General features: G+C 33.6%; 1 protein-coding gene across 8 annotated transcripts in view; it reads left to right on the top strand.

Moving 5' to 3' along the window:
- SPOPL (speckle type BTB/POZ protein like) overlaps positions 1–26215 on the top strand; it is a 65102-nt gene that overhangs the window by 23239 nt on the left and 15648 nt on the right. For 3 of the 8 annotated variants that reach the window (XM_059394370.1, XM_059394363.1, XM_059394366.1), the window contains 6 exons: positions 16166–16302; positions 16465–16586; positions 16832–16983; positions 18838–18965; positions 24880–25057; positions 25139–25194. In XM_059394370.1, the coding sequence (XP_059250353.1) occupies positions 16225–16302; positions 16465–16586; positions 16832–16983; positions 18838–18965; positions 24880–25057; positions 25139–25194 (714 nt within the window). In that variant the 5' untranslated portion in view covers positions 16166–16224. Of the gene's footprint in view, positions 1–5425; positions 5443–6831; positions 6891–13253; positions 13286–16165; positions 16303–16464; positions 16587–16831; positions 16984–18837; positions 18966–24879; positions 25058–25138; positions 25195–26215 lie in introns of those variants that run through there. The other 5 variants (XM_059394368.1, XM_059394365.1, XM_059394367.1 and 2 more) reach the window with 4 other exon arrangements.

Here is a 26215-nt window from a genome sequence, read left to right as displayed (position 1 = left end):
AAATAATTAACCTTATTATTGCCTTGGCCTTTTCCTGCTTTTTGTATTTGGTGAAAGGTTGGTTCTTCTTTGGGCCTCTTTGAAAGAACTGTGGATACTTCTTCTATCTTGGATTGTGATTAAATAATTAACCTTATTATTGCCTTGGCCTTTTCCTGCTTTTTGTATTTGGTGAAAGGTTGGTTCATCTTTGGGCCTCTTTGAAAGAACTGTGGATACTTCTTCTATCTTGGATTGTGATTTTTCTCCCTTAATTTTTCCATAATTTTCCCATATGATTGATATCTTTGCTAATTTATTCCCATTTATGGGCCTTGAATTTTTCAGAATTTCTGATCCACCATTATTACCCTTATTTTCCAATCCTACTAATGTCTTTATTCTTTTGTGAAAACTTGTCATCTCATTGATAATGGTGGAAAGTAAGAGACAGATAAATGTGCTCAGTTCTCTGCCTATAGCTATGTTCTGTTTTTGAAGTTCCATCTTAAGTGCAGAATTTTATCTAGGTATTTAGAAATTAGAAATTGATAGAAGGCTCTATATCTTTCACATGAGTTTGGAAGAGGGTATGAATCTCCTTTGTTCTGTTTTTGTTTTTGTTTTTTTAAGTATTTATATTTATTTTTGCAAGAGAAAGAGAATGAGCGGAGGAGCGAGGTGGGCAGATAGAGAATTAGGCTCTCTGATGAGGAGGGAACCTGATGTGGAACTCGATTCCAAGACCCTGGGAACATGACCTGAGCCGAAGGCAGATGCTTAACCCACTGAGCCAACCAGGTGCCCAATGTTCTGGGTTTTTTAAACCAGGCTTAAAATTACTTAAAAAAACATAACTTACCAAAACTGACACACAATATGAAAGGGAAAATCATAAATAGTCCTATTTTGATTAAAATTGAATTCATTATTACAAACACCCCCACAATGAAAACTTACACAGATGGCTTCACTGTATAAGCTCTTCTGCAGAATAGGAGACAGAAACAAACTTCACAGTATGTTTGATGAAACCAATGTTAACTTTTATACCAAAACCAGTCAAGCACTATCATAAGAAAGGAAGGTAAGGAAAATCTCTCATCAGCACCATATGTAAGAACCCTAAATAAACTAACAGCAAATCAAACCTAGGCCTGCATAAAAAGTATTACAATTTCATGACCAATGGGATTTTATTTGAGGAATGCAAGGGCAAATAATATTAGAATCTATTAATGTAATAATAGATCCTATTAACAAAGAAAAATAGATCACCTTGATACATCCAGAAAAAGCTGTTGATGGAATTAAGTGCCCTTTCAGAAGAAAAAAATCTTTACAACTAGGAATAAAAAAAAAAAACAAAAAAACTTCCTTAATTTTACAAGTGTCTTAAAATATACACCAACACCCCTACAATTTGAGATGAGATAAGGGGCTATTATCAGTGTTTTCATTCAATACTGTACTGGAATTCTAGCCTTAAGGCAAGAAAAATAAAAGGTATAAGAATTGAAAAAGAAAAGAAAAGAGTCAGCACTCATAGATAACATGATTGTATACAAAATAATGAAATTAACAAGCAGTTTTTTTCATGCTATTGCACACAAGGTCAACAGACAAAAATTCATTTTATTCCTATAAGTTAGCAACAAATAACCAGAAAATAAAAATCTTAAAAAGATGCCATTTATAGCACAATTTAAAAACCAACTTCTAGAAATAAATCTAGTTAAGGATGCTCACAATTTCTACACAGAAAACTACAAAATGCTGTAAGAGAGCAAAGTTAAGAGTCATACTCTGAATGATCTCAATGACCTGAAATTTGTTTGCAAGGCTTTCTTTATCATGCAAGAATATGATTAGTTTTGGTAAATGTATTCTGTGTAGTTGAGATGACTTTATTCTTTTGCTGTTGGGTGTTGTGTTCTGTCTCTGTATATGTATGTATATATGTCATTAAGGTTGTTCTTTTGCTTGTTGAGGAAATTAGTCTCCTGCTATAATTTTTAGAAGCAGTCCTATTGTATGCAGACATATTTAGAATTATGTTCTTGTGTGGCTCAATGGGTTGAGTGTTCAACTCTTGGTTTCCAGTTTAGGTTTTGATTTCAGGGTGTTAAGATTGACCTGGATAGGTTCTGAGCTTAGGGCAGAGTCTACTTGAAATTCTTTCTCTCTTTTTCACTTCCTCTTTACCTCTCCCCCATGCACGTGCATGCTCTCTCTCTCTCTCTCAAATAAATCTTAAAAAAAGAAAAAATTATGTTCTTGTGATTGTCCTTTTTTCTCTTTTTATCACTTTTTTTTTTTTTAATTTATTTGACAGAGAGAGATCACAACTAGGCAGAGAGGCAGGCAGAGAGAGGGGGAAAGCAGGCTCCCCACTAAGCAGGGAGCCCCATGCGGGGCTCAATCCCAGGACCCCGGGACCATGACCTGAGCTGAAGGCAAAGGCTTAACCCACTGAGCCACCCAGGTGCCCCTACTTTTCTTTTTATCTTTCCTAATGTTTCTTGCTTTAAAGTCTGTTCTGTCTGATCCTAGTGTAGCTATACCTGCTTTGTTTTGGATAGGATTTGCAAAAAAGTATACATTTTCCCATCCTTTTAATTAAAAACTTTCTTACCCTCATATTTTGTCTTCTGCAAACAACAAACAGTGGCAATTTATTCTTTCCTCACATAGTTTCCTATCATGTAAACACCATATTAAGTTTCATGTTAAACAGCAATTAAATGTAAATGCTTTGTTATTATTGAATAAAACAACATTAAATTTAAAAAAAAAGAAATTACCGTTTGTATAACATACGGTTAACTAACTGTAGACTTGAATCAGGTTTTTGCCAGTATTCCCACTACTGCCTTTTTACCATTCCAAGATCTGACATTGAACTTAGTAATGTCTTTGAGTATATTTAATCCAGTCTGATAACTGGCATAGTTAACATACTTATATGTAAATGTAATATATTTACATTATATATTTAGTATATATATATAAATATAGTTATTTATATTATCTATCATCTTGCTATTTCACTTTTGTATTTTTTTCCTTTTTTGTTGTTTATCACATATTTTTTAAAGATTTACTTATTTTGGGGGAGAGAGAGAATGAGCATACGTGCACACGAGTTGGAGGGGCAGAAGGAGAGGGAGAGAAAAGACTCCATGCTGAGCACAGAACCTGACCAGGGTGGGCAGGACTTGACTCAGGGCTTGATCTCACAACCCTGAGATCACAACCTGAGCCGAAACCAAGTCTGAAACCTAACCCACTGCACCACCCAGGCCCCCTTGTTTATCATATTTATAGTTAAGCTATCTCACTTCTCTTTTAGTGGTTACCCTAATGATTATAGTATGCTTCATTTACTTATTACAGCTAATATCAGTACTTAAACTTACCATTTCTCCAAGAATGCTAGAACCTTAGAACACTTTTTATTCCATTTATCCTGATGTCTTTTACATTCTGGAATTTTGGGATCCCCTGTCCTGATTGCTTGAGCAGCTCTAGATAGATGCCTATAAACAGATTTTATTTTTTATGTCAAGTTTTCTACTTAACAGCAGAATTTAAGTTGCCTTTTTATATACATTAATTACTTGTTTTGGTTATTATTCATCCTTACCACCATTTACCCTCAAATGTCACTTGTGAAGTTTTCATTATTATATGTGTATTCTGGTATTCAGTTTGTGCAAAGTGTAAGCATGCACTTACCCATCCACATTTTACAAATGAAGGAATCTAAAGAAATTTTAAAATTCCTTTAATACAGAAAGGAAAGGACCGGTGAGTGTAAGATTCAAGAATCCATGACAAAACCGTGATCCAAGCTGGTCTCAGCATAGAACACTTGCTATTAAAATCTGTGCTGTAGTTTGTGGTCTTCCTGTCATTTATTTGCTTCTTCCAGAATCCAGCTCAGGGACTATCTTCAGGATATCCTTCTTGTCCTGAAAGTGTTCATTATTACTGTGTACATTCCTCTGTCACATTATCATAGCAGAAGTATGCTACCGTGTATCTGTTTCTCCTACAATATTACGGTCTTCTCCAGAGTAGAGACTATATGTTACTTCTTTGCAGTTAAAGGTACATTAGAGTGCATGATACATATCTAAGCATATAGTAAATACTTATTGTTCTGTCATGAAGTCATTAAATGCTTAATTCAAGAGATTTAAGAAATATATGATACATGTATTATTATCATTTTTATAAACATTTATTAGTCTAGTTATTCTTATTTCTGTGATAAGTCTTAGCAAAACTATTTGAACATGATATATTAAGTTACATATTAACTGATCTCCTTTATTTTGTAATCATAGTCATCATGTATATAAAATTGCTTGGGCAATTTCAGACTATTTTCAGTTGTAACTTCATGATGCAGTTCAGAAAACTTTAAGCATAAATATGTTAGTATTTCACAGTTGAAGAATGATTTACAGTTTTTAGTTGAAAAATTAATAAAAATGCTTCCTAAATGTGCGTATATCATTGTTTTCAGTAAATTTGAGAAGTTTTTAGTCATTTCTTCAAATATTTTTTCTCCTTTTTGTCTCATATTTCCTTTTTATGTCAATGTGCTTAATAATGTCCTAGATTTCTCTGTCTCTATTCCTCTTTCTTTCTTCATTCTTTTATCTCTAGATTGTATAATCTCTATTGATTTCTCAGTAAGTGTAATAATTTTTCTCCAAGTATGTATCTGCTTTATATGAACATAGCCCTTTATGTGAAATTTTAATTTTAGTTATAGTATTTTTCAACTCCAGAATTTCCTTTTTCTGTGTATATAACTTGAGACTCTTTATTGATGTTCTTTACTATCAGTTTCCTTTTGTTCTTTGGGCATATTTATAGTAGCTACTTTGAAGATTTTGTCTGTTAAATTCAACATCTTCTTGGAACCATAGTTTCATCTCCTTTTTTATCCTGTTATGTGAGCCATACTTTCTTATTTCTTAGCATGTCTCAAAATATTGGTTGAAAACTAGACTTTTTATACAATGTATAAATTCTTGGAGCTGGTTTTTCCTTTCTAGTGCCTGTTACTATATCTCACTTGTTTGTTTATTTGATGACTGGCTGGGTTAATTTAACAGAGTCTACATTCCTCTTCTTCTATCCCCACTTTCCCTTACACACACACACACCACCACCACCACCACCTCCTTCCTTCAGATGTTTCTCCTAAAGGGGCACAACCTTGAGTGTTCCTACAGTTACTCTGGGATGACAGTAGTTTGAGCAGGGCTCTTTTAGACTATATCATCGTGACTGCATGTAACTTTTAAGGTCTCCTAATATAGTGCTAATTACAATCTTGTTTTCAACAGTGCCTCTGGCTTTAATTGCTCTACAGATTAATCAAATTTGAGCTCCTTTGGAGGGATAGTTTCTTAAATCAGTGTTTGAAGCTTGTTCTGACTCCAGGTAGGTTACTTCTATTATCTCTCTTTTTTGTTCAGTCTGGCAAACCAGCCAACCAACCAACCTATGGTTTAGTCTTTATGTCCAGTGATTTCTCCAGACTCCTCTCAGTTGCCTTTCCACCAGGGCCTCCACTGTTTTTCATTGCACGTTTGTCCATTTGCTTGCAAATGAAGTATTTCTCAGAGAAGACATTTGAATCTGTATGTTTTATGGCTCCCTTCATCTCACAGGCAGTATCTCCAGATCAGGTCTCAAGTATACAGTGGGGACAATGATGCATTTCTCTTCCAGTTATATCTCTGCTGGAGGATCTGAGCTGTTTGTGTAATGAAGGGAATAGTATACACATGTCTACTTGGGTTGGGTCTCCCAGTGTGGAATTCTCACCTTAGAAGCTAGAATAATAGCAGTCAGTGCCCCAGCAGCTTTATGGGAAAGTTAAAGCCTACATCCCATCACTGTAGGTTGTATGGAAAAAGAGAGCCTTCCCTCCCCCCATATACTTGGTGGCACTTACCTAGTACTTTACCTTCAGCAATAGGTACCTGGAGGCAGGATGAGAAATGTTGATATCCTGACCTTCCCAATAAGATAGACTCCTGAGCCCACAGGGGAAAGAGGGAGCCCTGTTCTCGGCTGTACCAGTCTAATGTGGAGTTGACACTTTCTGAGCTAGGGCGAAGGGACCAGGGGAGTCCTGGTACTAACATCATAGACTCTCACTTGTCTTAAAATCCCTTGTAGATTTTCTTGAGTAAATCTTTCCTCATTTGCCCTCTGTCCCCAGGACCATTTCCAGGAACTACAATAAATGGTTGTAGTTTTGTAATTTTCAGTGGAGAGCAGATCTGTGGAGTTATCAAGCTGTCATGCTTCGAAGTTTTTTGTTTTTGTTTGGGGGTCTGCTTGTTTGTTTGTTTGTTTTTGATTAATAATTCAGTGTCTTTACTGATTATAGGTCTGTCCCAGTTTTCTGTTTTTGAGTCAGTCTTCATTTGTATTTTGTTTTTTTAAGGAATGTGTCTATTTCCTCTAGGTTATCTAATCTCTTGGTGTACAAGTGATTAATATTATTCTCTTATGCATTTCATCTCTGTCAGGTTGGTAATGATGTAATCCTTTTGTTTCTGATTTTAGTCGTTTCAGTCCTCTTTTTTGTCTTGGTCAGGTCTATCTAAAGGTTTGTCAGTTTTGTAGATTTTTTTCAAAGAACCAACTTTTGTTTTACTCCTTTTGTTGTTTTTCTATTCTCTATTTCATTTTTCTTCCCTCTAATTTTTGATATTTCCTCCATTCTGTAAGCTTTCAGCTTAGTGTTTTCTTCTATTTCTGTATTTTCAAGGTGTAAAATTGGATTATTGATTTCAGAATTTTCTTTTTTTATTATAGGTGTTTAAAGGTATACATTTCCATCTGAATGCATCCTTCATTGTATCCTATAAATCTTGGTATGTTGTATTCTCATTTTCTTTTGTCTGAAAGAAAATACTCTTTTCTAATGTTTCACGTGCTGTTTCTTTTTTGCCTGTTTGTTGTTGAAGAAGAATCAATGAAACAAGATGGAACTGGGGGGGAGACAAACCATAAGTGACTCTTAATCTTCACAAAACAAACTGAGGGTTGCTGTGGGGAGGGCGGTTGGGAGAAGGGGGTGGGATTATAGGCATTGGGGAGGGTATGTGCTTTGGTGAGTGCTGTGAAGTGTGTAAACCTGGTGATTCACAGACCTGTACCCCTGGGGATAAAAATATATGTTTATAAAAAATAAAAAATTTAAAAAAAAAGAATATGTTCTTTAATTGCCAAATATTTGTGAATTTTTCAGTTTTCCTCTTACTGATGTACAGTTTCATTCCATTGCAATTAGAAAAGATACTTTGTACAATTTTAGTCTTTTAAAATTTATTAGACACTTATTTTATATCCTAGCATATGGTATAAATGGAGTCTGTTCATGTGTACTCAAAAAGAAGATATATTCTGCTGTTGATAGGTAGATGTCTGTTAGGTTTAGTTGTTTTTTTGTTTGTTTGCTTTTGTTTTTGATTTCACTTTTTTAATTAACATATAATGCATTATTAGCTCTAGGGGTACAGGGCTGTGAATTGTCAGGCTTATACACTTCACAGCACACACCATAGCACATACGGTTCAGTTGTTTGGTGTTTGTTTGTTTGTTTGTTTGTTTTTTAAAGATTTTATTTATTTGACAGAGAGATCACAAGTAGGCAGAGAGGCAGGCGGAGAGAGAGGGGGAAGCAGGCTCCTTGCTGAGCAGAGAGCCCGATGTAGGCCTCGAGCCCAGGACCCTGAGATCATGACCTGAGCTGAAGGCAGAGGCTTAACCCACTGAGCCACCCAGGTTCTCGGTTCAGTTGTTTTATAATGCTGTTCACGTTCTCTTATTTTTGTGTTTATGTTCTTCCTGATGGTTCTATGCATTATTGGAAGTCAGTTATTGATATGTTCAACTATTTTTGCAGAATTGTGTATTTCTCTCATTCTATTGGTTTTTGCTTATTTGTTTTTGGAGCCTGTTGTTTGATGCATATGTTACAGTTGTTTTATATTAATCCTTTTATCAATATGTAAGTTCTTCTATGCATTGTAACAATTTTGATGTCTGTTTTGCTTATTTATATGAAGTATGTTTTTCCATCTTTTCAATTTCAACTTATTTTTTACTTCCATAAATACATGGAAACCACTTCAAACCTCATAGCCAACACTCTCTGTTAGGACATTACTTAGGCAGGCTATTTAGAACTCTACTTTCATCTTCACTTTCTATATGGTACTCAAAGGTGAGCCAGAGTTAATAGCTTATGGTGTTCTCTCATACTTGGCAAGCATGTGTTTGTTCCCAGATATGCACGTGGTCTTCTAGTTCCCTCTGTTTACTCAGGATCTTTTCTTTGTTTGTTTGTTTGCTTGTTTCTTTCTTCGGACTGATTTTAGAAAGAGAGAGAGAGAGCGAGCATGAGCAGAAGGGACAGAGGGATATGGAGAGAAATCTCAAACAGATTCCACACTAAGCATGGAGTCAAATGTGGATTTCATTCTCACAACCATCAGATCACGATCTGAGGCAAAACCAAGAGTCAGGATGCTTAACAGGCTGGGCCACCCAGGTGCCCCATGTGGGAACTTTTCAAAGCCCTTTGCCCCCCACATATCTTTTTAAATTTTTTTCTTCCCAGACTTCCCTGTCTGGGTATTGCTTATTAACTCTTACCCCGTGTTCCAGGCAGCTGCAGCTAGGTAATACATTGGGCTTTAAATGCTTTGACAAAGGCTGCCACCCAGAATACTGCTTCTACCCTGTGGAAGCTCCAAGGCATATGAAACAAAGGCAGGCTCTTGAGCTGATCCTTTAAGGAGTTACAGACCTAGAGAAAGCACATAACCACAGTTCTTTTGGAATAAGTCTGTATAGCTCCCTCTGGTATCAGCAACCTGCACCAGAAATGTGGGCTCATGTCTTCATGGCTGCTGCTTAACTGAGGAAGGGACCATGGTAAGTACATATGTTAAAACCTACTTCCTGAAATTTTAGCAGCTGCATTCTTCATCAGGCATTTTCCTGATTGTAAGTTTTCATTTGATTTCAGAGTTCCAAAACATTTTTCCCAGCTTATTCATTGCATTTTTGAAGGGATGGAGTTTTGGAGTTCACCACTTTGCTATTTTTGATGACATCTATGTTCATATACTTTATTATGTTATCTGTGAGCTTCTCTCTATATAGTTCAGAGATTCATAAGTGGGTAATAAGAATGTGAAGAAATTTCATCACTGTGAGGACAAATTCAGGATATAGATAACTTCTTGTGGGGAGAGGAGATTTGGTGGTGGGAGGGCACACAAGGATAGTGGGAGGAAGATGGTTGACATTTTTTGAATATTTGAAGTTCTTTATAATTTATGGAGTTATGTGTATGTCTATGACATATACATTTGAACACTAATTTGGCACTCAGACATTTTCTTAAGGTAGAAAATTACATGTGTTTATTTCAATAACAAGAGACTTGTTTTCCTTTAGTACGTAAAACTAGGCAACACTACTTAAAATTTTTAAAAGCCTATGTAGAATATGGAAGAAACTTTTACTTATTTGTTAATATCTGTTGATTGATTATCTTGTATTATTCTCTAGATCTTATTTCTAGTTTTGCGCTCTCTTTCTGCAAGCTCTTCTGTGAGAACAAGATTAGGAAGTCCTGAATGTCCTGGACATAGTTGATAGTTGATAGTCTACTGTGCTTTTTTTTTGGAAGAGAAAAAAAATAGAATACTGGAAACAGCACTGAAATAGACTTTGGGAGTTCTTTTCCTTTCTTCTAAGATTTACCTAACAGTATAAGCTTGGACCATTTATTTCTGTACCCAGTCTCTCTCTTGGTCCTCCTCTGTAAAATGAGAGTTGGACCAGGGCTGTTTCAGCTCTGTAATATCAGAAGGGGCAGCTGATTCCATGGAAAGAGTATATATAGGCTGTGAAACCCATTAAATTTGTGTTCAACCATTTTCTGGTTATCTGTAGTCTAAAGTAAGCTTTCTAACCTGCCTGATGATTTTCTCATGGTTAAGATGGGATTATTACCACACATCTCATAGATTTGTTGAAGAATAAAGAAGTATGTAATGTCTTATAAGCGCTCAGCGGCATTCTCCATACTCCCATTCCATAACTGCATCATTTGCAAGAATAGTTGGAAAAGAAACAAAAATCTGTAGCCTTTTACTTAGTTGGCTTTATTTATGAACTATGTTGTGAGTTACACTTGAGGAGGTAATAGCTCTTGTAGAGGCATTAAAGAACTCTGTTCTTTATGCTTCTGGTTTTTTAAACTTACTTATGTATTTTATTAATGTTAAGTTAGTTGGTATCTTATGAAAATTTAAATATTAGGAAGATTAACATTAACATTTTCTTTGAACATCTCTCAATCTCTCCTCCTTAGAGAGTAATACATGCACACACACACATTACATGTTTTCTGTGTGTTCATATGGCATGCAAATAACTGTATTTTCTACTTTTAAAAATAATGACAAATTTATTTATTAATATAGAGAAAAATTAGAAAATCTTACCATCCAGATACAGCCTCTATTAATATTTAGGTGTATAACTTATCAGTGTTGATATTGCAGTGCCAAAGTATAACTCATTGATCTTTGTGCCAGTCTGGTTTTTTTCATGCACCTATACTTGTATTGACTCTGGGTGTTATTTATATAAGTAAAATCCTTTTAGGCCTACTCCTTATGTACATATGTATGTATATAAATATAAAATTATATATCAGTAAATATATTATATTAATAAAATTGTATATACCCATGCACAGCAGATTTGAATACTTTCCCTGACATTAAGAACATTTAATGCTCTTAATGGTTGCATAATCCTACATGTATATCACAAAAGCATACTGTATTTATACTTAATTTGTTTTTTCCACAGTTGTAATACTTTTCTCAGGATAAATATGTAGGGTGAATCTGGTAAAGAGTTTCTTTAGATACTAATTGTAAAATTGTTTTACAGAAAAGGCTAACTGGGGGCGCCTGGGTGGCTCAGTCATTGAAGCTGCTGCCTTTGGCTCAGGTCATGATCCTGGGGTCCTGGGATCAAGCCCTGCTTCTCCCCGTCCCTCTGCCCCTCCCCCTGCTTGTAGGCTCTCCTCACTTGTACTCTCTCTCTCATAAATAAAATCTTTAAAAAAGAAAAAAAAAAGACTAAATGTCTATCTCTCTGCAATTTTGTTGGCGATACAGAGATTAATGATTTAAAATAACCTTTGACCATACTATAGGTAAAAAATTGAATGTGTTCTTTTTGTATGCATTGATTACAAAGGAGGTTAAATTTTTTCATGTGACTTGCTTTTATATCTAGCTATTTTTCTGAATGTTTTTTGAAATCATTCTGAGTTGCCAGAAATTATATAAATTGTTCTCAGGGCCATCAAATAATGCCATAGGTGTTCTCATATTTAAAATAAAATTTGTATCTTTTTTATTAGAATTATTTCCTTCTCTTTTGCCAGGAATTTCACCATTAAAAAAAAATGAGAAGGGTGATTATTAAAACAGCTGTATAATTTATATTCCCACTAGAAATATATGAATCTTGTGGATTGTTGTTGCCAGTCTGATAGGTTAAAAAATAAATTCTTAATTTTCTTTTAAGTTGTATTTCTCCAATAATGAGTAAAGTTCTTTTCTGTGAATTATTTGTATTCTTTTTCTAATTTTCAGGAATTTCTTACATACTGGGGAAATTAACCCCTCGTGATGTAATACAGTGCAAATATTTTTCTTGGTTTGTGTTTTTGCAACTGTTCATAATGGTTTATCAGCTTGCTTTAGAGCAGCTGAAAGTATTAACTAGGACCCCTTTCACATATTTCTAACAGGTAACTCTGATAATCATTACTCTTTTTAGTACATTTATTAATTGAACTTGGTTAAGAGAAATATCCAATTCATATTTCTGCTCATATCTCCACTCCCAGCCCAGTAAACAACAGTGACAGTTTTATCAGTGTGGGCCTAGCCAGGAAAACAGCAGTTTTGTCACCAGATCAGGTGGATTTGATTTGGGGCCAGAGGGTGGGGAACCTGTAGTTTAGTCAACTAAAGGTAACAGACTCAGTAGAAGGAAGGGGAACAGCCTGCAGTTTTGCTAAGTAACTAGAAAAAAAAAAAAAAAAAGTAATAAAAAGCCAGGAGGAACATCAGCAGCCACACAGTAAGTATGGTGGCAATAGATACTAGTGTTAATTCCAGGCAAGTTACTAAAAAGAAGAAAATAATCCATAGAAAAACAAATCAGAATTCAGAGTTACTACAATATATTAATCATTGTCCAGCTTTCAGACAAAAATTATGAGATATGCAAAGAAACAGGAAACTATAACACACATTCAGGAAAGACAGTAGAAGCCAGACTTAAAACTACACATGATACAGTTCTATTTAAATGGAACATCTAGGTAAGGTATAACTATGGAAAGCAGATTAGTGGTTGCCTAAATGTGGGGGTACAAAGGACCTTTGGGGATCATAGGAGAATTATAATACTGTATTGCATTGATGAATGCACAACTGTATAAATTCACTAAAAATCATTCACCTATAATGAGTGAATTTTGTGATATGTAAATTATACCTTAATAAAGCTGTTAAATATGTAGGGGAACTAGTATCTTTAAAGTGACTGTTAGTGATCTTAACTTACTGTTGTGAGTGCTTGTCTTATGTTCTGCTTTCAGATAAAAGTAAATAACCATATGTGTTTTATAAAAGCAGTTGAAGGTGACAACTTGGAGGTATTTAAGACCAGTACCTAATTTTTATGCATAAATGAGAAATTCTTGTTAAAGTGACAATGGGCAATGCTTTTAAATTACATATTCACTTTTCTTTGAGGCATACTGTTTACCATCATTCATCGCTATTTTGGCTTTTTTTTTTTTTTTTAAGATTTTATTTGACAGAGAGAGAGTGTTCACAAACAGGGGGAGCAGTAGAGGGAGAGGGACTCAGAGCTCTATCCCAGGATCCTGGGATCATGACCTGAACCAAAGGCAGATGCTTAACATGGCTGAGCCACCCAGGTGCCCCTATTTTTGCTTGTTTTGTTAAGGAACATCCACTTTTTTTTCTAACCTCTCCTTTAATGCTGTTGTGATTTTTAAGTACTCCTGATAGAATAATCCCAGTGTTATTATTCTGACTCTCTTGCTGGATATTTTGGTGATTCTCACATTTTGCTGTGCTTCAGATACATCACGTGACAGGAACTCTTGTATGTGAGGAACTTGCACAGGTATAAGTACATTTGTGTGAGTGTATTAATTTAGTTGTCATACTTTAAAGGAGAAATGACACAGTTTACTCATAAAGGGTTAATTTTAAAGTTGTTTCATTTGAAATATTTTCATCATTGCACGTATCACTTTAATGAAGTTGCATCCCCCATCACCCCAAAATTACTCTTTTATCTCAGTCTTTCCCATCTGAGTATGGCATTGCCATCTTCCCCGTTCCACCAGTCCCAAGCTAGAACCTCTCTTTGATTTATCCTTCCTTTAGTTTTATTCCATCACAAATTCTGTTGATTTTTGTGTTTTTAATTTTTAACAATTTCTTTTTATTTTTAATACTTATTTCAGTTGATAGGACCACATTCCTCACCTCTACTGTTATGCTGTATTAGTCTGTTGTCATTGTCTCTTGCCATACAATTCTTAATACCTCTCCAATTTGTTTTCTTGCTTTTATTCAGTTTATTTCCTGAAAAGTTGTAATTCTGATCTTACTACTATCTAAATTACATTGTTAATCTGCTAAAAATCCATCAGTGACATGACTCCTTTCTTTTCCTTAAATTTTCTCAGATTCTTTCTTGCCCTAGGGCCCTGACAATGGCTGCTCTTTCTCCTCTTACACACACCTTTTCCTTGATTTGTCTTTGCTGTTTTTCTTACCTTTTAGTTCTCAACTCAAATATCAACTCTCAAAGCATAAGACATAACAAATTTTCCCCATATCTAGTTGAAGAATTTTCAGCCATTGCATAAAAATTACTTTCCTTCTTTCTCTTTTCCTTTAGTTTCATTTACTGTCGTTTATTGTCTTACTTAGTAATTCATTTAATTTATTTTTTTCCTTGTTTTCTATTTTTGAATGAATTAGTTTTCAGTGGTTCAGTGAATTATAATTAATTTGTAAGGTTTTTTTCCTTTAAACTAAACCTTAAATCATTTAAGTTAGTGAGTTTTTCCCCACAAACCTGGCTTTTGATTTGAAGTAGCTATTTCTTGATCTAAGGGTCAGATGAATAGCACCCCTTCTTTTATAGATTTCTACTGATTTTGTGCCTTAAGAATAACTTCATAATTTTACTTAATATTTTATTCATTTGACTTATTTTGTCACAGTGCTTTAAGAACTTTTTTTTTTTATATCTGTGAAGTTTTAAAACATAGATTTGTTTTACATGTTCAGAGGTATAAAAATGAAAACTTAACATCATGGTGGAAGTTTTTGTCTCTGTTCTTGCTCTTGAGTCATCTGATTTTGGCTGGAAAATAATTTGCATGAATTAATCCCTTTATTAAATAGCTCTGGAGGTGGTTTACATATTTTTACACATCTGGAACTGAATTTCTGCTGCTTTAAACATGAATAAAAAACATGATAGAGTGTAGAATCCTTGTGCTACAGCTCTTTTTCCCTTAGAACTCTATAGTAATTATCCTGTTACCCTCAGGCATTTCACAGTGAGGGAAAAAATAGGGCCATCTTGATTTTTGTTCCTTTAAAGGAACACATGTATACTTGTAATATTTTCTTTCTCATTTTGAATTTCACAGAAATATATCTCAGTTGTAGTTTTGTATTTTTATTGTTTATTTCTGGTGCAGATTTTAAATGTGCTTCTTCATTTGTACTTCTAAATTTTTTTATATCTTTTATAGGTCCTTTTGTTTCTGTGCATCTTTCCGATAGCTTTCTTCCATCTTTGTTTTCTTGTTTCATACTACGGTTTCATTGTAGACACAGAACAAATATTTTCTTATGAATTTTGTATGATGTGCCTATGTTTGAATGTAATCTTCAAACACCCCCACCCACACGCCTACAAACTAACTACACTTAGATCCTCTTGAGTTTCACTTTTCTTTTATAGACTTTACACGTTGCAAAGAATCATCCTTTAGTCACTAATATCCTGGCAAGATAATGCTGAATTAATTATGTTTCTAAATGAATGTAGTAAGACAGCAGCTGACTAGGAGGAAATTTTATGATAAGTACATATTATCTGGTAAGGGACACTCCAATTGGGACAAAATCTTCAACAGAGACCTGTTTATATGAGATAGACGTAGACTTCTGTGGAAATCTATGTTATTCTTCACATAAAATATTGCTTGTTAGTTTCTACTCTTGTATTTTGACCAAGACTTAGAAAGATGAGTGACTAATATTTGTAGTTTTCAGGACTGCTCTAACTTTGCAATCCTTTTGATATATCAGAAGATAAAGGTGAATCAGATATTAGTTGACGCTTGAATAACATGGGTTTGAATCATGCAGGTCAACTTATATGAAGATTTTTTTCAATAAATTGTACAGTAAATGCATTTTCTTTATAATTTTCTTAATAACTTTTTTTTCTAGCTTTATTTTAAAGATACAGTATATAACATATGTAAAATATGTGTTACTCAACTGTTATGTTATCAGTAAGACTTCTGGTCAACAGTAGGCTATTAGTAGTTAAGTTTCTGGGGAGGTAAAAGTGATATGTGCATTTTTGACTGCAAGGAGGTTCAGTGCTCCTAACCCCCTACCTTGTTCAAGGCTTAATCATAATATTATCAGTAAGCGTCTATGTTATTTTGTGCTTTTATGTTTATACTCTTACTATTAAACTATATGTTATTTTTTGCTTTGTGGTATTTTGATAAGTATACCTTTATAAAATAAGATCTGTAAGCATTAAATTTGTTTAGTTTTTAAGTGTTACATGTTACAAAATGTTTTGATTTTTTTCTTTTTTAATTATTGAAATAATGAAATCCTTGCATGTTCCTTCATAATCAAATTTGGGAAACTAATTGTCTTATGACTGTTTAAATACTCCCTCTTGATTCAGTCAAACCTTTTGATCAGTAAATGGAACTTCTTTTCTTTGTAGTAAAGTATTCATCTGTGTGGGATATTGCATAAATCTTGGAAGACTGCAGTAAAGTGGCAATGTCTCGGGAACCCAGCCCACCTCTCCCTGGAGATATGTCTACTGGTCCTATAGCAGAAAGCTGGTGTTATACACAGGTACGTGCTGTTAAAAATGCCTTACTTTATATCACTTAAAAATTTTATAGTATTTTGAAAATATTGTAAAGCATTTTGTTAGAGTTACTATAAGTGTTTTTAACGTGACAAGTTAAAAGCAAAAAAGTCATCATTGTAAAAGTGGTTTTCTGAATCTCTTAGGTTAAAGTAGTAAAATTTTCCTACATGTGGACCATTAATAACTTCAGTTTTTGTCGAGAGGAAATGGGTGAAGTGTTAAAAAGTTCAACATTCTCATCTAGCCCCAGTGACAAAATGAAATGGTAAGATTTTTGTTTTGAATTTTTGTTTTTGATATTATCAGCTACTTTATGGTTTTGTTACTGTTTCTTAATGGGTTATATTAGATTTATAGTAAGTTCCTAATAGTATAGAGAATTATAAAGAACTGGAGATATTTAATAGGAGTGCTGTTTGTGATATTTAACAACTAATTTCAGCATTGCCTCTCTTTTTTGAATGTTTTAAGTTTTATATTCCTCCATATGAGCTTGTTGTTTTGTTTTAGGTGCCTGAGGGTAAATCCAAAGGGATTAGATGATGAAAGTAAAGACTACTTGTCCTTATATTTGCTTTTAGTCAGCTGCCCAAAAAGTGAAGTTCGAGCAAAATTCAAATTTTCCCTTCTAAACGCCAAAAGGGAAGAAACAAAAGCAATGGGTAAGTGGTTTGGAGTAAAGTCTCTGAGTAACTATGTGTTAACTTATGTACTTTTGCCTAGAAAAGGATATATATTTTTTTCCCCACTGAAATCTGCTTAACCTCAAACGTGCCATGTAGCCATTGTTTCATTCTAAATGCTGATCTGGACTTACGGTTATTTTAATGAATCTTAGACTTCCTAAGCATGTAAAATTTGTTAAAAATAATATTAAAATTCTACTTTTCATGTCCTGAAACAGTATATACTTGTCACTTAGAAAAATAGTTGCTTTTAGGGCATGGTGCCTGCTTCAATTCCTGGCAAATATAATTGGTGTTCAGGAAATAGTTCTCCTTTGCTGTTTTTCCAGATAATAAAATCTGAGGAACAGTGTGAAAGGAGATTGAATGTTCTGGTATTCTGTCACTGGAATTTTTTTTGAGGGATGGACTGAACACTGACCAAGGAAATCAGTTTTTCTTAGTCTCAGGACCTATTAACTTCATTTCAAAGCTTCATGTATATAGCCAACTGAAACTCTTCATAATAGAAGAGCATTGTAGGAAATGTATAGTGTGCCTAGTAGGAAAATATATCATGAACTGCCACATTAAATATTTTTAATTTTACATGATTTCCAGAAGTGAGTCATAGAATCAAGTAATATCATTACCAAAATAAAAAAATAAACCTTCCTCCAGATAAAATTTTAAATAATATCTTTTATTGCCAAAGTAATACATAGTTTTATATATATTTTCCTCATGTCTGACATTTATGGTAGTGGAGTGTCTTGGTTTAGGCTGCTAAACATAAAGTACCGTAATAAACAACAGACATTGGCTTCTCACAGATCTGAAGGCTGAAAGTTCAAGATGAGAGTGCCAGCATGGTCAAGTTCTGGTGAAGACCATCTTCTGGGTTGTAGATTGCTGAATTCTCACTGTCTTTATATGGCTGATGGAGCTAGAGAGCTTTGTGGAGTCTCCTTTTTAAGAGCACTAATCACATTCATCACGTCTCTACCCTCATGAACTCATCTAATTCTAATCACTGACCTCCTAATACCATCCTTCAGGGGCATGTGATTACAACATAAGGATTTTGAGGGGATACAAACATTCATTCCATAATGTGGAGTCTTTCTATTAAATTTATTACTTGTTTTCACCTCTAGTTAATACTTTGTGTAACAGATTGTAAATACTTTCTACTGAGGATCTTGTTTATTTTATAATACACAATTCTGTAGTATGCTAGGCATTATTGGTTGTCTTTTAAAAATTGTACTAAAATCATCTTTTAGACTTCATGGAAGTTGTTTTTAGGGATGAGGGGATAGATCTAGGAGTGATAAGAGACTTTGTTTTGTTTTATCGGTTGATGGATCTTTCTCTAGTTGAGTAAAACTTAAATTAGTAGGATAGATGCCCCAGGAACGTTAAAGGATGCCCTGGTGATACAGAGCATCCATTTTTAGAGCGAGAATAAGAAATGAGGGATATGTGTCTATAATCAGGTTTTGATGAGGAGGAATATGGCTATGCCAGTGTATTTTGTTCCTCCTCCATTATTCAAGGGCCCGCACTGTTAGAGAGAGGTCTTGTCCAAGAGTTTTGATACGGCTTTTCTTCCACTTAGAGATACAGAAATCTGAATGTGAGCTGATTGATGGTGGCCAGAATTTGAATACTGCTGTGAAACAATCTTGTCCTGTGTGATATAACTCTTAAGACATTTCATTTATGAACACATATATCTATAATTCTTATAATGGATATATTGGCCAAGTTTAATTTTTGTGCATTTATTTAACTATGTTATCAATTAGATGATTTTTTTATTTGAATTTCTATTCTGTTTTCCACCAGAAAGCCAAAGAGCATATCGGTTTGTACAAGGGAAAGACTGGGGTTTTAAAAAATTCATTCGAAGGGATTTTTTGCTTGACGAAGCTAATGGTCTTTTACCAGACGACAAGCTTACATTATTTTGTGAGGTGGGTATATTTTTTATTTCAAGGAACTCCAAAGTTATATCTCATGATAAACAAAAATACAAAGTAGAACAATGTTGAGTATACTTTTCTAAATTTAAGGGTATATTTTTAAAATTAAGTAATTGGTATAATTGATAAGGTTTCATTTGTAAGTGTTTTACTAGTAAGACTAGATTGTTTCAGAAATCAGTGTAGTAAGTAGCTTATCCTGAAAAAACTGTCATGTGTATAGCTATAAATTCTATATGGTAGTTATACTACATCATACTAAATACTTCTTCCTCCTAGGAAGACTATGGATATGTATATTTTTATGAAAATGTGTAAGTATGTTCTTCATTCTGAATAATTCTAACATAGATGTTCATCATTTTTTTGTCATTTTCAGGTCGACCATATTAAACATGATTAGTAGTATATCAATTTGAATACATACTGAAATAGATACATAATAATGAAAGTGCCTGAAAAGATTGGGAGGCTTTTTGTTTATTCAGATATTTGGGTTCATTTAATTAGATAAATGTTAGCATTATAAGAAATAGCATCCCAAATTTTTAAAATTTGCCCGTGTCTATTCACAAACTTGCAAGGTATATTTATTTGTATAAAATGTCATATTTTAACAGTTACCAGCATAGCCCCTGTAATAATTTACACCTATGATTTGTCGTAATTTGAGGTTGGAATTTGCTTTTGTCATTGTTACCATTACATGGTTTTACTCATACAAATTGTTGCGATTCCTCTTTGGAGTGAATTCAAGGATTATGTTATGTTACCAATACAGTTTAAAGAGAATATACATAGTTTTATCAAAATGTTTAAGGTAATTGATAGTTTTCATAGGAAAACTGATTGAAAAGTTATGATCAAGTAAACTCAGTGTAAAATATATTTCAGACCAATGAGTGTCTTGGAAGTATGGTAGCTTATTTTAACAGCTACAAAATTAGCCTTAATCTCATTGTAGGAATATGTTGAATTTCTTGGCAACATTATAAACTAATTGTATGATTTTATGCTGTGTCAGAAAAATAATTGAAATGTGGCTCTAGAGACTACATAATGCAAATACAGTGCATCTTATTTCCACTTAGGCAAGTTAAATGAACTGTAGGATGAATTTGTTATGAATATAATTATTTGGTTGGTAAAGCGCATACCGCTAGTGTCTTCAGCAGAGTTTATCATTAAATAATTTGTAGAACAAATACTAAAACATTTGCTGCCAATAGACATATATCCAGAGTAATATTTTAAATAAGTACAGGTTATATTATTTTAAAATTTTAGCATCCTTAATGTAGACTCTTCCAGAATTTTAGCAGTTATCGTAAATTCCAACATGTTAAATTTTTTAGGTCATATAATCTTTAAATTTAAAGGACCTTTGAAGTTATGTAATCCAGTTTCAAAAATTTATTGCAGTTAAAAGTCTTTATATAAATAAACTCTTACGAAAATAATTTCTTTTTTGTTGTTGTTGTTAGAATTCAAATAGTGTTAACAGATATTTTCCTAAGCATATTATATTGGAACCTAGTCAACCAAGAAATTCAGAATGAAGGCTGAAATTAAGATCTTTTTTCAATATATACTTTTGAAGTATGTTTTTTATCTACCTACTAGTGAACTCCTAAAAATATAACCCACCATGACTTGTAAGTTGGCATTGGTCAGATTCAGTTTTGGATAGTTGTAATATGTACCTTTTTACTGATGTAGAGACTTATACTCTGGGCACTGTATTTAGCATCGGTGGGCAAAAAGTAATCTGAACAAACATTCCTCATGCCCTCCACCATTTCTTCCATACCTCTCATTGATGCCCTTCCTTCTACAGCACCTTCAGCACTGCTTGCAGAAGAGGAGGAAGCATTGCACTGCCCTACCTAAAGAACTGCCTCCTCTCCCTCCCCTGCAAGTGGTGCTGTAGACAGGTAAGGCAGTTTGGTGCTACCCTTTTTCTGCAAGACCTAACTTCATCTTGCAACTTCCATATCATGAATCAAGTAGCCAGAGGTAGATATTTCTAGCAGTGTAAAGATCTCTGCCCCTTCTCTCCCTCCCAAAATGATGCAGAAAACAAGACTTGAGGAATACCTTTGAAAAATAGAAAACTGTTTAGATTAGTCCATCTTTTTAAATCCAATAGATTTTTTTTCAAAGATTTTATTTATTTGACAGAGAGATCAGAAGTAGGCAGAGAGGCCAGCAGGGAGGGGGGAAGCAGGCTCCGATGCAGGGCTTTATCCCAGGACCCCAAGATCATGACCTGAGCTGAAGGCAGAGGCTTAACCCACTGAGCCACCCAGGCACCCAGTTCAATAGATTTTAAACCTCATAGTCTTTAGACCCATAGTATTCCATGATTGCCGAAGATTATGTATATACAGATAGAATATATGTATGTATTGAGTATTTCTTGAAGTTAATTCATTTAGAAGGATACACCGTTTTTCCCATCCTATCTTTTTGTTGCTAAGTTATCACTTCTGTTTTAAAATATTTGTGATAATGGATGGAAGTTAGGTTTTATTCTTTAAAAAGCCCTTTTATGGGGGCACCTGGGTGGCTCAGTGGGTTAAAGCCTCTTGCCTTCGGCTCAGGTCATGATCCCAAGGTCTTGGGATCGAGCCCCACGTCGGGCTCTCTGCTCAGTGGAAAGCCTGCTTCTCTTCCTCTCTCTCTCTCTCTCTCTCTCTGCCTGCCTCTCTCCCCACCTGTGATCTCTTGTTTGTCAAATAAATAAATAAAATCTTAAAAAAATTAAAATTAAAAAAAATAAAAGCCCTTTTATACCAAAATGACAACCTTGTTTCTGTCAACCAAATTTTTAAGAAGGATACCTATCTAGGACAGTCAGAAAGTCTAAGATCCGCTATTTTAGAAAATATGAAATTGGACTATCGAAAGTTTCTCACTGTGGAGCCACTGTGAGGGATCATTAGATAGTTGATTAAGAGTGGCAGAATTTGTACTATGAGGAACCATTGTAAATTCCTAGCTTTTATTTATTTGACAGAGAGAGAGATCACAAGTAGGCAGAGAGACAGGCAGAGAGAGAGGAGGAAGCAGACTCCCCACCAAGGAGAGAGCCTGATGCGGGGCTTGATCCCAGGACCCTGGGATCATGACCTGAGCTGAAGGCAAAGGCTTTAACCCTCTGAGCCACCCAGGCGCCCAATTCCTAGCTTTTAAAACTAGTTTGGAGAATTGAGATTTTTTAAAACTGGAAACATAAGTCCTTCAGTTCACACTATGAGAGACCCAGATTTCTAGGGTAGTCACAGTTGATTAGAATCTGTACGTGTTCATCTTTAGTCTAAATCATAATTCTCACAATTGAGCTAAAACCAAATTTGAAGAACAGTTTTCAGATGTGTTTCATGTTTTGCTTTGCAGCATTTGTCAGTTTTGAATATTATAACTTTGCCTTTTATTTTGAAAAAACAATAATTTAGCCATAGGAAAGAATCTCAGACTTTTTTCTGAATTTTTTACTCTAGGTTCCATTCAGTAAGAATGTTCATTACTTGTGTTTGACTATGTGCTAGAGAAAACTAAATGTTACCGATTTCTTAATTATAGGTATCAAAAAAATAATCAGATTTTGTTCTGTTTAATTCTGTTAATAGGTTGTTAATTTTTGCTGCATAATATACCTTGAATATACCTTGAATATGTGAAATTGGACTATCAAAAGTTTCTCACTGTGGAGCCACTGTGAGGGATCGTTAGATAGTTGATTAAGAGTGGCAAAATTTGAATATACCTTGAAGTATGAAATCTTAATTAAGTCTTAGTTAAAACTTGTGGTCGCCATGATGATACTGTGTAGATGAATGTTAATAATACAACTTCTGAACTATGATTACATATACAAAATAAAAATAAAACATTATCAATATCTGTGCCTCATAAAAATGGCTGTATTTTTTCATTTTATTTTTTCTGTCACCTGATTCTGGCCAAATTTTTCTATTTAATGTATTATTTTGAGTTAGGATAATAGACAATAAATAAAATTTTAAAAATCCTTTCCTAAATTATGTTGTCACATTTTTATGACTTGACTGCATACTTTATGCAAGTAATTGAACTAGTCCACTTCTACTGTCTAGAAATTTTTAAGAGCAGTGCTTGATAGGAAGAAGTGAATATTGTTTATGTGATTAAAAAAGTGATCTGTAACTAAACCCTGAATATCAACACCAGCATTTTTTAAGTATCATTAAGTTATAGTAGGTGGCAAAATAGGGTAATTAGGTAGGGATTAGTGAAGTTCTTTATTTCTTTTTTGTAGTCATTTTAGAAACAATTTAGAAGTTTAAACAATTAACAGAATAAAGAACCTTTATTGTTGGATTTTATGTATTTATGTATGTATGTACATACACAATATCTTGGCTCTTATATATAGAAAATCATCTCACAGTGTCTTTGCAATAAATCCTTTTTGAACCATAGTTGCATTAAAGTAGCACTACTGATTTTAAAAGATATCCAAAGAAGTATTTGTGTAGTACAAAGAATGGTCTAAAAAAAAAGTATCTTGAGAATTATAGTCTCTAGTCTTCCTTTGATACTGATTGCTAGTGTGATTGACACATTAGTTACCTTCTTTGATCTTCCTTTGAAGTCTGTCTGTAAAACACGGTGATTAAATAAGATGATTTCTATGATATACAGGATTCCAAATAGTTAATAATACAAGTTGTAAAAACAATGGCTAATAAAAATATCCTCAGAAAAATAAAATTTTTCTCTAGAAGTATCTGTTTATTCGCATGTGATACATGTTTATATACATCAGGATGAAGGAGGACTTCCTGAGATTTAATATCTTCAAATATTTTATACTGGGCCATTATTACACGTTCTGTGTTAGCTAACAAATGACCACAAAACTTAGAAGCTTAAAACAGTAGATAACTAACACGTAGCACTAATGCACTAATGGTTCATTTACTCTGAAATATTTGCTTTACTAATTGACTGGTATTTTCTTCCACTTATTAAATGTAATATGAAATTTCTAATATTAGTAACATACTTTTTCTAAAAAGTCATGCACAAGAATCAGTGGTCTTTTAAGAATTTTCAGTACATAGTCATCTTTAATGAGAGAAAATTTAATCCAATTATATTGAAATCTTTATAAAAGCAGTGTTTTAATCATACTAAGTTTTATTTATTATTTCATAGATAAACAGAAGGTCTACAGATTGAACTAAATTGTATTTGTATTATTCTTACTGTTGATTATATTAAAAGATTTCCATGAATTTTAATGAGCACAATGCTTTTGTGAGAATTCTTGTACTTTACAATTTAAATCAATATTACTAGATATTTAAATCAATTTTACTAGAGTCAAAACATGTAGGAATTACACTTAAAATACTTAAGAAATTGCTTGTCATACACTGAAGTTGTATAACCTTTTTTAATATTCTTAAAAAGTCCTTTTGAGTGTGATGGCATGTTTATTACATGTATAATAAACTTTAAATGTTGATAGGTCTTTCGTGTAAGTGAGAAAAATTAAAGAAATTTCTTCCTTCATCTCTCAGAAATGTCTCCTGCTTGTTCAGTTCACCCTCATCTTATGACTTTTATTTTCCTGAGAAATAGTTTTTGTGATTAATTTAATGACCAAGCATTCCAACCAATCGATAAGTCATCTATTTACATAAAATGTCACTTGAAAATGATCTAGTGTTTCTGATCTTTTTCTAGTCTCTCCTTTAAATTGTATCCTTAAATTTAGTTCCCAGTGTTAACATTTATGATCAGGAGTACTTTGAATTATCCAGATGATTTTAATGATAAGAAATCTAAGTATAGACTTAATTACTGATACTAATTTATAAAAGTGTTTTTCTTGCTGTCCCTTTTTTTTTATTAGGTGAGTGTGGTCCAAGATTCAGTAAATATATCAGGACATACTAATACAAATACTTTGAAGGTGCCTGAATGTCGACTAGCAGAAGATTTAGGTAATCTCTGGGAAAACACAAGATTTACAGATTGCAGTTTTTTTGTGAGAGGACAAGAATTTAAAGCTCATAAGTCTGTACTTGCAGGTACTTTTCAACTTTTGGGCTATATTGTACATTTTTTCCATACATCTGTACATTAAATAATGATGCTTAATCTTGTTACAGCTCGATCCCCAGTTTTTAATGCAATGTTTGAACATGAAATGGAAGAAAGCAAAAAGGTAAACATGGTTTAAAGGCTAATATTTAATTTGTGCTAATGTAGAATAGTGAAATGTATGTTTTGAAAGTAACGGTTCATGTTCTCATTGTTACATTATGATTTTAGAAATAGAGGGATAGGGAAAAAAATGTTCTGTAATAGAACAATAGATGTAGCCTAATGTGGGTGAATATTCCAAATAATAGCTATTTTGATGTCCATCTGGTGGCAAAATAAGTGGGTAGTTCTTATCCAAAAGAGTGGTTCTGGTCCATAGCTATTTGAGATTTTTCTAGTTAAGATGTTTATTCTTCTTTTCTAAGCTATTCATTGATTTTGGAATTCTGCATTCTTTTTACCACTAAAATAAGATATTTATTAGATTTTTTTTTAAAATGACATAAATTACATCAGTGTTATTGTATGTCTGCTGTAACCAATATCTCTTTGGTTTTCCCAAATGTTTGTCCTTCACTGTTGTCTTAAAATGTAGTCAGATTAAAGATCAGAAATTGATTCTTTGCTGGTTACATTACATAGCAGCCTTCATGCTCTAACTAGATAACTCCAAAGTTTACTTATATGGCTCTCCATTCTTTCTGTAGAACTAAAGGCTGCAGCAAATAGCTGCTTTCTTTCCTTGGATTGTTGTTCTGCCAGATGCTATGATTAGCTTTCTGATGACTACCATACAAGGAAACATGAATAATGTCAAATATTATTGTCAGCAAAGGGTCAGAAAAGTCTGGTCTGGTTTAGTGTTGGATGTTTAGCTTCATTGATCCCTTGAAGGGAAATCAGATACAAAGATGTAGGAATAAAAAAGGGATTACTGCTCAAAAAAAAGGGGGGGAGAGGGATTACTGCTCATTGGACTTGAGTATGTTTTGAGCAAAGAGGTGATAGGCCCAGAGATAGTATGACATGTCATTTTTGCAAAAGGGAGAGTTTCAAGGTAGTGGCTGTGGAATTATATGAAATACCTGACCCTGCTTTTGCTTAGTGCTAGGAATAGCACCATTGGTTTTAGGGTCATAGGC

Source organism: Mustela nigripes, chromosome 3 (assembly GCF_022355385.1).
Source record: "Mustela nigripes isolate SB6536 chromosome 3, MUSNIG.SB6536, whole genome shotgun sequence".
Classification (NCBI taxonomy): Eukaryota; Metazoa; Chordata; class Mammalia; order Carnivora; family Mustelidae; genus Mustela; species Mustela nigripes.
Note: the sequence above shows the minus strand (reverse complement) of the source record. Positions and strands in the feature narration are given on the sequence as shown.